Source organism: Calidris pugnax, unplaced genomic scaffold, assembly GCF_001431845.1.
Source record: "Calidris pugnax isolate Ruff unplaced genomic scaffold, ASM143184v1 scaffold198, whole genome shotgun sequence".
NCBI classification, from domain to species: Eukaryota; Metazoa; Chordata; class Aves; order Charadriiformes; family Scolopacidae; genus Calidris; species Calidris pugnax.
In genome coordinates this window covers 1,400,485-1,418,848 of record NW_015090925.1, presented here as the reverse complement: position 1 = coordinate 1,418,848, position 18,364 = coordinate 1,400,485, and the positions used below count along the sequence as shown (strand labels likewise).

Below are 18,364 nucleotides of genomic sequence, written 5' to 3'. Positions count from 1 at the left end.
ATGTACAAAGTATTTTCTTCTTGCTTATCATAAGAGAAAAACAGTCAGCAAAAGGCCTATCTGTTACACTGAATTGTTTCCCAAATTTAACACGTCTGTTTAAGAGTAGCTGTCTTGAATACCTTTGCTCCAGAATACAGTAAATGTAATATATTTGTTATTCATGGCAAATAGTTCTCCAAAGATGCTTGCTCTTCATCTCTTCTGCACAGAGTTATACACAAAGTTCTTGTACTCGAGTCCTTTTTCTAAGACTTAAATAGGATCCATTTGTCAGGTACTCTGCACAGGGGTGTTGTTCACTTCTGGCCTCCTACTCACACTAGAGAAATAGATCTGTCTCAGAATACATTAGACAATGCACTGTTTAAAAATACAAAAGAAACGCAGGATGTTGTGAAAGTTCTACTGCACATGTCACCAGCTCATTCAAATGGCACAAGATATCATCAATTCTGATTTTATGCATTTTACCACATCTGTTTGCCTTGTTAATATGTCTTAAACAGGTGTGCCACAGCTGGGACAGTGCAGGACAGGCTCCACGAGGGGCTATAAAGTGGCAGCGGCACTGAGGCATCGGAGCCAGTGCTTGGGTTTCATTGAACATCCTGGCAGTGCTGTCGTGGGAGCATTTTAGACTTTTACATGTGTATGTTCTTCTTCTTTCCCTGGAAATCAAATGCAAAATGTGCACTTGCTTCACTGGAGCTAAATTTGGCTCCTGGGACTTCTGCTGTTTCAAAATACTAGGGTAACCCATTAATTGGTAGAGAGAAGTGGATGTTGCTGCTGTGGTGGTGTTAGTGCCAGTGCATTACTGGGGAAGAAGGATGCAGGACGTGCCTGATGATACTCAGCAGTCCTGGGAAAAACCCTCAGCATCAGACAGCTTTTGGGGATCATGGCTTCCCCGCATGGTAACTGCAAGTCTGTTCTGCCACAGTCAGCATCCTTAAATTGTATTTGTTTTTGTTTAACTCTTCTGTCATACTTTCAACTGTCTAAATGTTCCTGGTAATGGGAGATAATATTGCTGCAAAAATTGGAGGCTTGACAGACAGGTCTGCTGGGAGCATCGTCTTGTCTCAGCTACGGAGCTTAGATCTGTGCTTTCAAAAAAATCACTAAATGGGGTTCTTCAGCTTCTGGTATTTATAGGCTGTTTTTTTCAGATACTGAAAACTCTACAAGATGCGCTGATGATTTTCTTTTAACAGAGTTGTATCAGCACTGCTAAGGAATATGTTCAGAGCCACCACACATTGAGCAATCCAAATTAGGACACTTTGAGAAAAAACTGTCTTTTTGGCTCAAAGTACCCATCTAGTCCATGAATACATTTTTCGCGGGGATATTTGAATCATGGTTTCGTTTTTCAGTTCTTGGGAGAATGTTACTAAATGAATGACATTTTTAAACTATTATGCAGTATTTTGTAATTTTTATCCACCTATTTCCATAGAGGTATATGAATGTTTTTCCATTTTCTCCATTTTTGCTATTGCATATTGCTGAAATGAGTGGTATAATCAATAATAATATATAAGATGTATGAAGTGTTAGAAAGTATCATGCCTTCCTGGTGTTCCTAAATAATATATTTGATTAGGAAAGCTGAATTTAAAAAGCGCTACTCCATATTTAATACTATTGGTTTAATTTTTCCTTTCCCATACTTTATCCATTTTCTGTTTCAACAACATAAAACATTAATAATTTTCATATGAGAAAATTGGAGGCATTTGGATCACTATTTCATTTTCATTAAAAAAAGGTATGAGCTCATGAAAGTGTGGTGCTAAAATCTAGCTGATGAAGGGAACCTGACTCTCGCACTGCTAAGGATTTTTCTGATTTGCAGATATTTTTTTGATTATTTACCAATAACAATTTTCTGGGTACGATATCTTTAAAAAATAATTACTTTCTTAACATTGTAGTGAGTATTTGTTTGTACAAAACAGAGTTCAATGAATCAACTTCTTGGGTCAGTGCGGAAAACTTATGGATTTTGGGAAGATACATGGTCCATCTCCCATTAGAAGAAGTTTTGAAAATCAGTCTCAGTGAAGTAAGTAACAAAGTGTAGTTGAATATATCATTGCCAAGTGATGTCAGCTACAAACAATATGAACACAAATGCAAACTTAAACATGAAAAAGAAGTTTATAGATTTTAATTACTTAAATAGAAATTGAAATCAAATCCATTGTCAACCAACTATACTTCCCTTTTTGGAATTTGAAAGTGCCTGTCATTAATGTGTAGTTATATATCTGTATCAGACTTCTTTGACTTTTATGGAAAGAAAGATAGGGACCAATGACAGAAGACTCTCAAATTGTTTGACAGTTTGACAGAGGATCGCTCATTCAGCTTTGCCTTCAAAAATACTGTATTATCCAAATCTGTCTTTTTCCTTTCTCTAGAACATGAATGGATTCAATTAACTTAGAGTGTCAAACATATTTTATTGGATGTAATTGTTTCATAATCCTGATGCTTGATTTTCTTTGTACTGGTCAGGTAAGACTATTCATTAGCTACGACAACGCCACAAAGCAGTTGGACGCAGTGTATGATATCACACCAGAGCTTGCACAAGCTTTCCTGGAAAGAATAAACTTGTCAGGATTTGATATGAGAAACGCCTCAACTATCTACAGGCAAGACTGCTTTTCTTTCTCTTTTATGGCTGTGTATGGAGAGAACGAGTAAGGAGAATAGAGAAGGGCAATAAGTAGCTGAAGAAATTGTTGATATGGCATAGCTTCTTCCAGCAGAAAAATCTAGGCTGAAATGTAACCCTGGTTAGCAACAGTGAAGAATTGCTAGTTCAGGAATTTTTGGAGGTATGCCTAATTAGCTAACGTTTTGTCTCCGGCTGTGCAGTGAGTAGTAGTATGTAGCATTCGTAGGAGGACTACAGCAGTATCTTGGGGACCCAGTCAGAGCTCCATCACGTTGTACACTGCATCAATAAAACAAATTGGGACAGCAGGACATGAGGTGCCTTGGCTGTTTGAAACACAGAACATGGGAGTGTTTTGTGGAAATCATGTTACAGATAGGATTTAAGGAGGAAACCTTAGCTCATGCCAGCCAGGAGTGCAAGTGGTTTTTAATTGGCATGGGTGTCACCAGAGAGGTCACACAGTGAAGGGCTGCAAAGCCTATCCTGTATCCTCTTCACATCTTGCAGGGCAGACATGAGCCGCGTTTAAACGCACATGACTAGTGTGTGTGTAAGCAGAAAACTGCATTTTCAGGGCTGTTATAGTAGCACTGAACTTTAAGAATAATAAAAACCTGAACCTGAAGGGCCTCCAACCTAAGAAGGACTATGGACCTGTTGGAGGGAGTCCAGAGGAGGCCACAAAGGTGCTGGGAGGGCTGGAGCCCTTCTGCTGTGAGGACAGGTTGAGAGAGATGGTGGGGGTTCAGCCTGGAGAAGGCTCCGGGGAGAACTTAGAGCCCCTTCCAGTCCCTCAAGGGGCTCCAGGAAAGGTGGGGAGGGACTCCTGATCAGGGAGGGGAGGCACAAGACGAGGGGGAAGGGTTTGACACTGAAAGAGGGGGGATTGAGATGAGATCTGGGGAAGACCTTTGCTGTGAGGGTGGTGAGAGCCTGGCCCAGGTTGCCCAGAGAAGCTGTGGCTGCCCCATCCCTGGAGGGGTTCAAGGCCAGGTTGGATGGGGCTTGGAGCAACTTGGTCTGGTGGGAGGTGTCCCTGCCCAGGGCAGGGGGTGGCACTGGATGGGCTTTAAGGTCCCTTCCAACTCTAACCATTCTGTGATTCTATGAAAAGAACAAAATAAACTGTTCTTACTCATAAATATGCAGTGAGCAAGAGCTACCTGTGAGAAAGTGCTGTACTCCGCATTTACATATTACTGTTGTATAAGTGGATGTATTCAGTCCCAAGACACCACTGTCTGAAGTTATTTGTAGTCTCCTTGGGGGATACCTTGGCGTTTTAAACTAATGGAGAATAAGCTTTATGGATTCAGAGCTCCGGTCATTACTGCAGTGTAACTCAGACTTCCATGAAGTATTGCTGATTGTCAGAGATGTAAGCGAGAGAAGAATTATGCCCACACTCTAAATTTCAATGTCAAGAATCTTAAAAATTATTTTACCACTCATGAGAGGTGCCACATTCTCACAGATGAGAGAAATGTCATGCTCCATAATCCTTAATATATTCCATTTTTACAACACACTTACTTTATATTACTCATTTTAACCATACTGATGATTTAAATGCACTTTTACTTTTAAGAAGTAGTATTATTCATTGTTGCTAATCCCAAGGGAGATGAAGAGCTCTTGGTGGCTATGCAATAATGCATCAGAAGGTAATTATTTGTTATAAAAATGCAGTTATAGATGTTTCTTTGATTTGTATGTTAGTTTGATGATGTCCCATGAATCCAGATGGGCTGCTGAAGCAGTGTTTTGTTATATCATCAAGCAGGTTGTTGTAAGAGGCACTAGAAAAACTAACAGCAAAGGCTTTCTGTGCTGCAGAATTTGTGCTAGTGCTGCAGCGTTGCTGTTGATTTCATTCACACCTGGACATTATTACCTAGACTGTGCCTATGCATGTATCACTGAATTGCTAAAAACAGAGACGGTAGCAGGAAAGCTGGGCTTTGTATGTTCTTGCCCTGTGTAAATTATGACAGCAAAGGCTTGTTGTTTACAGTGATGGGGGATTTATTCAGGCTTCCCACAAAGGAACTCATCACCATCACCACACAGTTTAAAGCCCAAAGGAGCAATTCAGAATTCAGACCTGCTTTGCAGGGCTGCAGGTGGTGGCAGTAACAAGCACAAGGCCGAGGTCGGAAGGTGCTTGTCCTTGGTGGTGTGACTGCTCTCCACCAACCATGGCTGTGGTTCCACTTCACAGAGGTTAATGGAAATGATGAATTTAATACTAGATCCCGGTGCTGTGGTGGAAAATTACCTGGTTCACAGCCTTGCAAACTGCTGTGCGGGCACAACCGAGACAGAGCCTTAGCACGTTTTCTGCTGACCAGTGTTGAGTTGGACAGGTCTCCATTCATCGGCCAGTCATATGTTTGATGTGAAATACAGCAGGGTTTGCCTAAAAACAAAATGATAAAGAGGCTGTGTGATGCTCTAGCTGCTGCTCTGGCACAGGAGTGAGTTACGCTGCATGTGAAATCCAAGCAGGATTTAGAGTTCAAAACATCTAGTCGATCCAAATATGAACTCAGTGAGCGACTTCCAGAGATGTATTTAGCCCTCTGTCCTTTTCCAAGCAGAGATTATACTGCACGTTCTGCCAAGGGGAGTGGAGTCATTAGCTGGGAAAATCCAGCCACAGACAAATGGAACCAGGAAAGTTGAGTTTTTGACAGCACAAGCAATCTGGGTAGAGTTCAGCTGAATATGGAGAGTGGTGCATATGTCTCATACCATTTCAGGCCATGTGGAATTTTAAAGATTGCAGCTTAAGGCATTAGTGATGGACAGAAATGACTTAAATTTTGAGCATAACTGGGGTATGCCTTACTAAATTCCAGTTTCCTGAGAACGACACCTTTCATGTCAGAAGTTAGCTAATGTATTTTCTTCTATATAGGCTGGGTTTACTGGTTTGCTTTTATGATGACATGGAACAGATGGATTCTGCTGTGGCCCGGGCTTTACTTCATCAAATGATTAAATGCAATCAGTTGAGGGGCTTCCAGGCTGAGGTTCAAAAGGTGGGTACAATGCTCATTCTTCTTGCTTAACCTAATCCTGAAAACAGAAGAGGAGAGACTTTCTTCTTGAATTTGGAAAGAAAAGAGTGAAAAATGACTGAAATCTAGGAAATAAGTGGAAATAGTTCTCAATTGTATAATGCAAAGAATAAAAGCCCAGTTTTGACTTTTTTATGCAGTGCTCATTCTTTTCTCATTCTGTGTCCTCCAGTCCTATATTACTTTGACAACTGCGGTTCTGTTTTTGAATTTTTATGAAGTGTGTGGTCACTTAGTGGTTGCCAACGCCTGTTCCAGAAACTCCAGTTAAAGTTTCAGATGATAATGAAAATTGGTTCTCAGCAATTTTGTTTCCCATATGCTTTTTTTTGTTTACTTTAGCTCAAATCTCAACTCCTGAACATTGCCATGCAAAACCAGACACTTAATGATGTCCTTGGATCTCTGTCAGATGCCGTGGTTGGGCTAACTTCAAGTCAGCTGGAATCTTTGTCACCTGAAGCGGTGCATAATGCGATTGCAACATTAAACCAAGTCTCTGGGTGGGCAAAAAGCCAAGTTATGATTTTATCCAGTAAATACCTCTCTTATGAAAAGGTACCTCTGATAACAGTTTTCCTACCTTCGATTTTTTAAAGTGAAATGACTTTTTTCTAACAATAACTGTAGATTTTGGAAAACTTAGTACAAGACTTCTTTTTAGCATTGTTAATGGTCTGAAAATTTTGTTTAAATCAAATAAGAACATCTAAGATTGTGCCTCACAAAGTAATTCTCTAGTAACAGAGAGAATTACTATTTGCATTTGTCAGTTGCATATGTTATTTTGTCTGTATCACTGCCTGAGGCAGAATTTGCATTGTCAGAGATCAGAGATATATGAACTGTATATTCAAATATACTGTCATGGAAGGAATCGGAGTCCTCTCTGAAGTTTCAAAAAAGGAGCCTCTGAGAAAACTGTCACATGTGTTCCCTGGACAGTCTTGTCTGAATTGAAAGAGAGCAAAGTGCATCCCCAGGCAAGAAATGTATTAAGTATCCAACAATAATAGTTTTGATTTATTTATTAACATTTGCTTTTACATGTATCTGCTGTTCACAAGCTGGAGCACTTTCTCTTTGTGATTATCTCTGCAGGTTTTATCATTTTATAATGTTAGTCAAATGGGCGCATTGGTAACTGGTATAAGCACCCAGTCATTCTACAGCATGAACCCAAAGGAGCTTTCTCAGATTATTCGAGGCACGACCTCCCAATACTTATCTGACTTATCACCCGCACAACAGCAAGGGATCCTCAGGAAGGTGATTATAAACTCACGCGTGTAGCAGGTTCTCTCTGCACAAGAATGCAATAACCAGATATGCAGAGCATGATTTAAAATGTTGTCACCCATGCATGTGTTTTAGCTCAGTGGTTAATATTTATATTTTTTTCTGAACACCAACTGTATTTTGAAGGTTCTCCCTTGCTTAGTTCCGTGGTGGTTTTAATACTGACGTGTTTTGCTTTATCCTCTTAAGAGAAATATTACACAGAATAGAAAGAAGGGCAAATCCTGTGAATCTAAGCATCAGTTCTGATATGCCGTGTTTATCTGATCCTCTTTTTAGATAGCTGCATTTGGAGATTTTGCTTCATCAGTCAAAGATATACAAGGAGCTTTCTTTAAAGAAATATCTCTTTCTGATTTATGGAAACAGACTGAATATAATTCTTCAATGATGAAAGAAAAAGAATTAAGAAGAAGCCAGGTAAAAATTGTTCTGCAATTCCCATTCCACTGCAATTCAGTATGATGGAAAACAGGAAAAGTGTAATACATATGTGTTCAAGGAATATAGGTAAAAGGAAGCTACTGCCCCAAATATATCTTGATATTAACAAGCAGAGGGCACTTAGAGCCTAGGCAGCATCCTGAGACAGTGCTACGGAAAGGGAAGCATTAATATGCCGAGCTTAAAAGTCCGCAGTATTCTGCCACATAAATGTTCTTTTTCCAGTGCTGTCTCCCACACACTTGCATGTACCGCTACTCCTTTGGCTCTGTCCACAGAGGTGAAAGGTTGAACCAGGTGATCTCCAGAGGTCCCTGGAGACCTAAATTATTCTGTCGTCGTGTGCCATGAGAGTGTTTAACATCATCCCATAGTACCGTGATGGGATGGGATGTTTTGTGATGTTTTGTCTTGCAAAGAAAAAAATCTGCACTGGGTGCCATGCCTTTGGATTGGGCAAACCTGGCCACAGAAATGCCCTTAGAGAGCTAAGCATACAAAGCAGTAGTTATTGTATCTTACAAATTAATTACCTAAGTTTAACTTTAAATATGGTGTGTTTTATTTCAGGCTTTGTATCTGTATGAATTACTGTCTAAGAAAAACTCTCCTGCTGATCTGCTAAGGTATGGATGATAGTCGCTCTTGAAATGGGGTTTAAGTCTAGTTTTGTGATGAGAGCAACTTTGAGGTAAACTAGATGTGTACTATCTTATGTGTATTCATTCCTTGATACCACAAAATCATTCACCTTCCTCATTAAAACAGTCTCCAAACCCAAAATCAGGATCAAAGCATTGCAGAGGTTTTGGTATTTTAAGACTCAGCCAATATTTTTCCATTTGATTACATTTTTACTTTCAATAGCCTTTAGATTACAAGAAAGAGGAAAGAAAGATGGTCAAGAAACTGTATCTTAGAATGTGGTTGTGGGAAGCAAGGACCTGATCCGTCTTCGATATTCAAAAGATTGAACTTTGCTTTTCCTATCAGCACAGGACAGCTTGTGAAAGGAGTAACTTGTCAACTCATTGAAAGTATGGGCACAGATTCTTTTTTAAACAATTTTAAATTCTTTGAAAAGAATCTTCATCTGCTTTCTCCATATCAGGTAAAACCAAAAAAGGACTTTTTGTACATAAACATACTACCCAATATCCAAACTGTAGATGAATTAGAATTTGGTTAATTATTTTTTAAATTTATTTCAAAATCCTGTATGTGAACTTTTCTGTTAACATATTTTATATAAATCTTTTGTGTGTGAATTTGAGTTATCATACTTCATTTTGGCAATTTCATTTGTCACTTACAAATTGCTAGAAATTTCTGTGGTCCTTCTAACTTGCTAATTCATGAGTAATCTATTTAGAAATATATATCAGTTTTGGAAACGTACAGATGCTTTCATGCAGTCAGATACAGGGTGCTTCCTCTCTGATGTCTACAAAAACAAAACTCTAAACTACTAAAAAAATGCTTTCTGAAGATAATATACAGTTATATATATACTAATTTATAAACTGTAGTAAACAAACTACATTATCTTAATTCTTCCTCAGAATTTCCTAATGTTTAAGATCATAATTTTTTGTTGCTTTTAGGTTAATTGTTTGGCTTGGAAGTTTTGGAAAGTTTCCAACGCATCTATTCCTCCCTTCCTCTTATTGGTACTTCCGTAAGTTACATCTTATGACATCTTAAGTTCCTGCAGTCGTAGCAGTACATTCAGAGTAGCCTTCAGAGCACTTTTAAAATAATTTTTTCAGTCTTAAGAAAAATAATGATTCAAAGAAATTGTAGTTTGAATCTAAAACAAATGGTAGTCCTGAATTGTACAACTTGTTCATTCCCTTTTTTCTTTTTTTCTTTCTTCGCACATGCTTTGAGTGATAAAAAGGAATGAGCACTATTCTTTCCTTGGAATATTTTTAATTGAAAAAAAACTAAAAAAAGAAATGGATTCTGTTTGAAAAAGCATTACTATATTTGAAAAACAATAAAATAATAACAGAAATACTTTATAATAAGGCTTTCTACAGACTGCAGCACCAAGTTATTTGGCCAACAATTGCATGTTGCTTGTTCAGGACCATCAGAAGTTGCTGCTGCTCCTGGCTACAAACCCTAATAAGGCTGGGCTTGCACGGCTTTGGGATATGGCTTTGTTTGCGAAGGCTGCCTGCCGCTCTGGTGGAGAAGAGGTTTTGTTTAATTTGGCAGACTTTCCTTGACTTTGATAATAAGGAAGCCTACTCTAAAACTACTTGTTGTCCTTAATTGACCCACCACATCTTCATTCATCAGAGAATTATTCGTAATAAAAAGGAGAAAGGGGAAGAGTTTCTGAACTGCAGTCTTGTTTCATATGGTATTAAAGCCCCTCAGAGAACATTCATCCTTGCAGCTATTTATAACCCTTAGCCATTTTTGGAGTGACGTTCATGTGCAGATCAACTGGAAGATCATGTAAGTTAAAGTAAGGTGTGGATTAATTGCAACTTTTCTGGCCTGGACAGTTTATAGTATTTCAAGTCCAGACTTGTCTATAAATTTCTCCATCATAGATTGCACGTGTGGGTATGTGTGTATGAAAGTCACGTTTACATTCTGAGACCGTTTGAATTCTTTCTGCAGGACTGAGTACCTGGAGTATGTCTCAGGCCCTTTGTGTGTCCCTTTCATTGAAGGTCTGGGGAAGACTGAGATGGACCTTTTGAATCCAAGCCTTCACAAAAAGAGTGCTGTCCTGCAGAAAGTGCAGGAGTGCTTGGTGCGTACAATGAGGAGGGGTCAGCAGCGGAGGGGGAGCTGCAGAAAAAGTAATCTGTAATCAGACACTCACAATTCCAAACTAAGTGAGAGTGGTTGATTAGTTTTCTCTCCCTTTATTGTCATGTGGTACATCACAAAGTTATCCTGCCTACTGCTCCCCCCAGCCATGTTGGGCAGCAAGCCCCACAGGACAGGTGGAGGTATCAGGAGGTTCTTGCTGCTGTCTGTGAGCTGCAGCAGTGACCAGTTCCTCGGGAAGAATAGTTCTTTGATGTAGTTGTCCTTATATTCATTATATTATTATATATTATATTATTCATGTCCTTATACATACCGTCCAGTCCTATAATCCCCAGTGTTTTGGCAACTGCTTGAGGAATAGAGAGAAGCCTTCTGACAGCAAGAGCTTGTGGCCCTTTGCCATGTGAGGACTTTGCTGCCAGGCAGAACAGCAGCCTCTGCGGGTTTTGGGTGGTCACCTAGATGCAGAGATTGTGGCAGGAGATTAAGTTTTAATTATTTTTTACGTGTGCTTCAATATGGAATAAAGAATACACTGAAAGCTCTGACAAGTGCTTATTAAATATCACCAGTTGCATTGGTAAAAGCAAAAAGTATAAAGCAGTCTCAGCAGAAATTGTATATTAAGTTGCCGGTGCAAACTATTGTGTCTTTGTTCCTTAAAGAGTCAGAGAGTTTAAATGTGTTGTGATGCAGTTAAGTGATACAGGCAAGAGCCAGTATCAGCTCTGCCAACAAGGTAAATCTCTTGTTTCAGAATGGCTCTGTTGCTGATGAATTTGATGTTGACCTACTTGGAAATCTAATCTGCCACTTGCCTCCAGCCTTTCTGCATGGCAGAATGTCCCCAAAGGCAATGGCCGCAGCCCTTCCTCAATTCAAACTCTGCCGACAGCTCAGCCACCAGCAGAAGACTGAAATTAAATACAAGCTCTTCGAGTTGTATGGGTAAGGTATTAGATGTACCACTGTGGGTGTGCCGAGGGTTACGCCATTCACTTTGCCAGGCAGAACTGCAGCAAAAACAACCCAAAGCAGCCCCTCTCACTGTCCAAGCATGGGGTCTCTGTGCTCTAGAGCGAGGTTTCTCCTCTCATGTGTGACACGGTGACTGTGGGACCAAATACAAGCCCAGGGACACCCTGTGTGACTGCAGTCCCCGAAGCAAGGGAGAAGAGCAGTGTCTGAGGAGGGGCCGGCAAGCAGCCTCTCTGGCACGGCAAGGGAAAGGGTGTTAGAGGCAAAGGATGGTGCAGGAATGCAAAGAATGGGAAAATGGCAGAGGGATGCTCAGTGTCATGGTGAGGAGGGAAAGAAAGCAAACACCCTGGCAACGGGAGAGCTGGAGATGCAGCAGAGGGAAATAAAGTTCAGCCAACTGAAGCAACAAAGCGGGCAGCATTGGGTGTCAGTATCGACTCAGATTAGGAGGCTGATGGAACCACACTGCTGTATCAGTCATGCGAAAAACAAAGCCATCCTCTATCTGGCAAGAATATACTGTTTCTCTCTTGCATTGTCTCTTAGGAGTATCTTGCATTTGAAAAGCGAGACTGAATGCATAGTTCCTAACCCATCCCTTCAGCCCCAAAGCCTGTCACTTGATCCGCCTTGGTGGAACCATTTTGATTGTTCATTCAGCTTCCTTCTGGTCAGAATTTTTCTGGTCATGGATGAGCTATATTTTCCAATAGATCCCATCCTTGCATTAATCTTGATACAGATCTATTTTATTGCATCATGACACACTGTGCTACATAATATTTTATTTTCTTTTATTTTGACAATATTTTGACAATATTTGTCTAGTCAAACTTCCTCATACTGGAACAACAAAGCAGATAAAGTTTTTTGTGAGAACATGCACTAGTAAGAGTTCAGGCTCTTTCAGGCTAAAAAAGTATTTACCCGAGGACTTTCTTAAGTCAACCACCAACAGGGCTGGCTAACATTTTTCAGCTTTGTATCAAACAAACAGCCCAAACCTGCATAGTGCTAAGCTATGTACATTTTGAAAAACCCAGCACCACTCAGAACCCCTCGCTTGAACAGTGTAGTGCTAAGAATACTATGACTGTTGCAGGAGAGAGAGCTCCGTTGCCAGAATATTTGAAGGCTTTCTCTGAATACACTGAGAATTCTAGTAGTGCCCTATACATCACAGAGAGATGAGAAAATGCAGTCTGATTTAATAAGCATGAACCATCACACTGACATAAAGTGTCTGTGTTTCCTCTATGATACAGTATAAAAAAAACTCTGAAGTTTTAGTATAATTTTGATTGCAAACATTCTACATTAATATAATTTTCCAAAATATTTCTCCAGCTCCCCAAACAACTGGACAGCTGAAACAACATTAGATGTTGGACTGTTCATAGCTCTGCTGTCAAAAGGGGAATTAAACGTCCTTGCTGAAAAGGTATGTTTTCATTATAATTTTTAAATTTGTAAAAGATAATGTTGGAATTTGTATTTGTGAATGTCATAATGCAATCTAAATTACGTAACCTGAATGTTAAACTAGGTAAATAATTCTCTTGGCAAAGAACCACGTGTTAATGTTTCACATATTCTTGACTCCATCAAAATTTCTGAGATTTCTTCTTTAAAGTAATGGTAGTATAAAAAGTTATTTGTACATGTACAATGATAATTGCACATTGCCATGTAGGAAAAAAATGGTACATTTATAGTGATGCAGACTCAAACATTTTTAGTACTTTACACCTTGCGGTGTTGTTTCCTCCATTCATCTGCCTTCCAACCATAAAAGTTACATTTCTTATCCAGTTAATAATGGGATCGTACTGATCAAATTAGCATTTACTCACGTGGCCCTTTGCCCCAGGGCCAGCACAGCACACAAAACTGATAGCCTCAGCATTGCACTTTGGAGTTTCTTTGTGCTCTTTAGTTCTTATAATCTTCTAAATTTTATGTATAGGAGTAAACTGTACTGGAACAGGGAATTCATTCTTCAGCAGAAATATGTGAGCACAGTCAGCAGCTTTTCCTCAGGAGATAAAGGTTATAATTGACCAAATAAAATGGCACTCTTCAACGGAAGGGAAGGTGTCTAGCAGGGTGGAGAGAGAGGTCAAAAAAGCCTAAAAAAAGTGAACAGGTTGAAGTTATTTCTCATAATTTAATTGGGTCCCTATCCTCAACTCTTAGCTGGCAAATTTAAGACAAAATGGTACCTTCTCTACTGCACATACCGAAACAGTGGAACTCACCGCTACAGGAGGGTCTGGACACAAATTCCAGTCAGGCAATGCTCAGGTGTTGCCCGAAGCTGAGAGGGCAAACCAGAGACAGAATCACTCAGAATTTGCTTTGTTTCTAATTTTTCCCCCCTCAGACTTACACTGTTGACCTTTCAGTAGCAGCCAATTTAGTCTCATCTTCTGAAACACATGCACAAATAGGAGGTGGAGCTGTTACAAATCCCTGCTTTGCTGAGGTCTGCACAAGGCTGAGTCTGCAAACTGATTTGTTCGGAAATGGAGAAGGAAGTCTTATTTATTCTTTCTTTCTCTTTGAAGTTCCCCGATATGATTTTACAAATAGCAAAGACAATTGGACCAATCTCTTCAGCTGAAGAGCTTCTCTCAACTGTATTTGAATCTGTCTCAAATGGCACATCCAGCATCGACTCCTCTCTTGCCAGACCTGGTCAGTATTTCCTGCTCTCTGTGCCAAGTGCCACATTTACAACGGTTTTGGGCTCTGAGGGTGCAATTCAAATGGAATTTTTGTTTCACCTTGTCATCAAATGCATTCCAATAAGCAGGGCAATAAAAAGTAAAACACTGAGTAACTTAAAGAGGTTCAGTCTTCTTCTTCAGTAATGATTACCAGTGACAGAGTTCTTACATCTGTGCCTGCATCAAGATAAAAAAAAAGGTGGTGCTTAAGACAAGGTGGATCATATGAGGCAAAACTCAGGTCTCATGTGTCCAAGACGCGACCAGGAAGCCATGGCAGTGCTGGAAAAAGAATTCAAGCTGCTTACCTCAAGCATTGAGATGTTGTAATATATATATTAAAAAGTTATTCATCAAACTAAGTGGGATTATGTAGTGAAAGGAAGAGTGAACTAGCATCAGGTACAGGAAGCAAAGCCAGGAGTCTAATTAGTATTTCCCTCTAATCGCACCAGTGTATTTGGTGTGTTACAAATAATAAAACTGATGTTTTTTCTAAGAACACAAAACATTAGGTTTTCATGACTTCCCAAAGGGAGCTGCATTGTGCTGGAGGGGTTGTATTTACACGATAAAAGCTGAGTTTTGCAGCAGGGGGGGTGACACAGCACAGCCCCGGAGGGCGTGGGGGGAGAGCAGAACATCAGCTGGTGCAGTGGAAGCTGAACATTTTTGTTTGCTCAACAGATTCAGTCTTTTCAGTGTTCTACCCACTACTGCAGCTTCCTTTGATGCAAATAAATCCCTCCTCTGCCACCTTTCAAAGTACAAATCCACTTTGTACATCCTCGCTTTAATTTATTTGTCTGGGATAGTTTAGCTCAGCCACAGCATCTGTGAAATTCTTGCTTTTTACTCGTAATGACCATATCTGAAGACATGCAGGGATTATTTGGTTTAGGTAATTATTTAATAAGGATTTTCTAAATTAGTGACAGGAGAGAGAGCGGTAAGCAACCACATTAGGACTCTAATTTCTGCTTTCCATCAGCCTTGGAGCTAGATTATGCCAACAAAGACCAGGATTTGTTAAAGCACACAAGAGAAACTGTCTCGTTTCATCATGCACAGGGCTAGAACCTGACTGTAAATAAGATTTTTTTAAATGGAGTTTGTCTGTCCAAACGGTTCTGTTGTAAGTGAAAAGCCCTCTCAGATCCTGACATTTTAACGACATGCTTGACACGAAGAGCAAGCACCGTGCTCCACTGACACATCCAGCTTCTGTCTTCACCTTGTTTAAATGTCAGGCAAGTCTTACAAGAAGGCGTACATCTTTGTCAGGGTATGTCAGAGTAAAAGGACCTCTCGTGTCTGTCTGTTGCTTTCCTGTTGAGCTGGATTCACCTATGTACTGTTTGAACGTGGAGACGTTTATTCAGCTGCAACATTGTTTTGTGAACAATGGTACAGCTCTATGGAGTCGTCCCAAGGATCTGCATTTCATTCTTACTCAGGCAAGGCTCCCAGAGAACGGTGCTTTTACCTCAGAATAAGCCCTTGCCTGGGTTCTGATGCCTTTAGGGAATTAGACTTGGAAGAAACTTGCAAGATAGGCTCACTCTTACTTCTCACATCCAGATTTTAGTTTTATTATGGCATCCTATATTGTAAGTGACCTGAAATATATGTCTGCTTCTGTTTTCTTTTCCAGCATGCACTGCCTTTGGAGGACAAAGAACATAACAAATTTCTTGCAAGTTAGGCAAATTCTAGTTTTTATATCCAGGATGTATCAATGTAAATATCTTGCAATGAAATATTTTCTTTAAATAATTATCAATATCACCTCAGCTGCAGTTAATTCATAGTCTGACACCCTCTTAAATCTTTATATTGCTTTGATTTCTTTTTTTCAGTCTCATTGAAGTAAACTCTTGTATTTGAATTTTTTTCCAGATTGCCTGGGAACCAGAGCTCCTTCTTCAGATGAAATTATTAAATTAGCAGAAGCAAATGTCTTTTGGTCAGTTCAGGAACTGAAATGCATGGATGCAGGGACCTTTGACAAAAATGTGGAACTTCTTGGGACTGTTTCGGGTTTTAACAGCTCCCAGCTTATTGCCTTGAAGGAAAAAGCCAAGCAGGTAACTATCCTCTCTGTGAAGGAAAATTAAATCCATAATTTGATTTGCTGTTACTGAGCTATGCAGTTCTAAAATAACTGTGCTATGACAATGTCAGTACTGCTGCAAGAATATCTATTGTTTATTGGAAAAATAATGTGAGATGGTGATAGAAGACTATTGCCCTTGCTTTAGGCAAATCATTCTGAGCTATTGGCAGCTGAAAAACTTAAGTGCTTTTACTTTTGAATTGCTTTTCAGTTGCTTGCTTCTCACTTTTCTCTCATAAATGAAAAATCGGCCAGCAGCACTATAGGCTCTTGATTGCCTGCTGAGAATTAAGCTCAGAGTGTTAAACTGTCTACATCAATGTTAAATATAGTTTACTGTGGTGTAAAACTAGGCTGACTGAGAGAAACTGTTATTAGCTGAATAAAGCTCCTTCTCCCACCTTCTTGTCAGAGGTGGGGACAAATCCATCGGAAAATTTTAGGGAGGGGCGAAAAAAGTCACATCTGTCTTTACTGGGATGTTACTGGCGAGTGCAAGTTACGGAGCAAGAGAAGAGAGAAGACCTCCATCTCTGCCAGGCTGTAGCTTCATGGAGAGGGACAGGGCTGCAGTCCCAGCTCTCGTTGCCTCTTCCACGGCACTGCTGGCTCCTCTTTCTTTCAGTGCAGCAATGCAGCTCCTCCTGAGCTCCTCAGAGAGGTCTCTGCCCTGGGCTCAGCCCGTAGGTGATGTCCATGCTACAGCAGCAGTGCAGGAGCCCACGACTCCCTCCTGGCACTGCAGTGCCCAACCTGTACCCGTGCTGTGCCAGGGGCAGAGCCATCAGCAAGGCATCTGGGCTCCCACCAGCACTGCCTTGGGCACCCAAGGAGTCAGACCTTGCTCTGTCCCTGTTGCTGGCGCCTGCACTCCTTCCTGGAGGTGACCTCCTCTTGCTGCTTTGTGGCTGCCTACTCTTCGGGAGCACAAGTACTGTCCCAAACATTCCTTTGTTTCAGCAAGGAAAAGCCTTGGGCTACAGTCAGACAAGTTGTTTTGGTTGCAGAAAACCCAGAGGTGTGGAGGTTACCATCCCCAGACTATCTTCAGCTTCCTGTCACCAGCATCTGCTGGAGGTTATCAACTCTCTGCTTCTGTCTCTGCATGGCTAGCTACTACATAATCCCATTCTGTCAAATGATCCAGCTTTTTAAAGTCGTTTTTAGGCTCCATCAGACCATTTTGACAGAATGAGGTGAGGAAGCATCAAGAAGTGTGGTTAGCATGAGTGCAAATGCTTGGAGATTCTTGAGGGCTGTGACCTCTGGAGGAAAACAGGAGGAGCAGGGGACAAGGCAGACCTGGGCAGCATCTCCTAAAACCAGCAGCTGCAGCCAGAGTAGTGGAGCTGAACATGCCTTCTGGGCAGACAGAATCATAGAATAGTTTGGATTGAAAGGGACCATTAAAGGACATCTAGTCCAACCTCCGTGCAATCTTCATGGACATCTTCAACCAGACCGGGTTGCTCAGAGTCCCGTCCAGCCTGACCTTGCATGTTTCCAGGGATGGGGTATCTACCACCTCTCTGGGCAATGTGGGCCACGGTCTCGCCACCCTGACTGTAAACAATTTCCTCCTTGTATCTAGTTCATATATATTTCCCTCTTTTGGTTTAAAACCATTGCCCTTTGTCCTGTCACAATAGGCCCTGCTAAAAAACTGGCAGCTGTGTCACCTCAGAGGAGCACCCCTTGATTCCTTTGGTGTATTTCACTGGTGTCTCTCTCTTGGCTCCCATGACCTCAGGAGCCTCGGGCTTATCTTTCTAAGACCCCAAGTGTGCTGCAGCGTCGCCAGCATGAGCTGTGGGCCCTCGTTGGCAGCCCATCCCTCTGACCTTGGCATGTCGTCCCACAGCTTGTCACGGGCAAGAGACAAGGCCAGCAGTGCAGTTTTTAGCAGGGAAGGTCAGCTGTGAGCACCTGCAGTTCGGGAGCTCCAGAAGAGAAGTGGCACTACCCAGATTTCCAACAGCAGATGGTGACTCTCTGTGGACAACAGCCCACAGCACCGAACGCGTGCTTCCCAAGACAGCTTCCCTCTGTCAGCACAGAGACATGTGGGTAGGAAAAGGGAAAAAAATACAATCCTAGAAGAAAATAAAAACGGTGCTCATCTGAGATAGGGGGAACTAAAATATTTTACAGCAGTGCAACATAGTAGTATACTTAGAGAGCGGTACCTGTTGTAGGAAAATTGCCAGCAAGGTTAATG

General features: G+C 40.9%; 1 protein-coding gene across 1 annotated transcript in view; it reads left to right on the top strand.

Annotated features, from left to right (window-relative positions):
- The window catches only part of OTOA (otoancorin), a 36,487-nt gene that overhangs the window by 8,304 nt on the left and 9,819 nt on the right, over window positions 1-18,364 (top strand). The window contains exons 7-20 of the mRNA XM_014951359.1: window positions 1,968-2,074; window positions 2,530-2,669; window positions 5,619-5,742; window positions 6,124-6,339; window positions 6,883-7,050; window positions 7,360-7,500; window positions 8,095-8,150; window positions 8,518-8,635; window positions 9,129-9,202; window positions 10,162-10,297; window positions 11,078-11,268; window positions 12,649-12,742; window positions 13,869-13,998; window positions 15,930-16,117. Coding sequence (XP_014806845.1) covers window positions 1,968-2,074; window positions 2,530-2,669; window positions 5,619-5,742; window positions 6,124-6,339; window positions 6,883-7,050; window positions 7,360-7,500; window positions 8,095-8,150; window positions 8,518-8,635; window positions 9,129-9,202; window positions 10,162-10,297; window positions 11,078-11,268; window positions 12,649-12,742; window positions 13,869-13,998; window positions 15,930-16,117 — 1,883 coding nt within the window. The remainder of the gene's footprint in view (window positions 1-1,967; window positions 2,075-2,529; window positions 2,670-5,618; window positions 5,743-6,123; window positions 6,340-6,882; window positions 7,051-7,359; window positions 7,501-8,094; window positions 8,151-8,517; window positions 8,636-9,128; window positions 9,203-10,161; window positions 10,298-11,077; window positions 11,269-12,648; window positions 12,743-13,868; window positions 13,999-15,929; window positions 16,118-18,364) is intronic.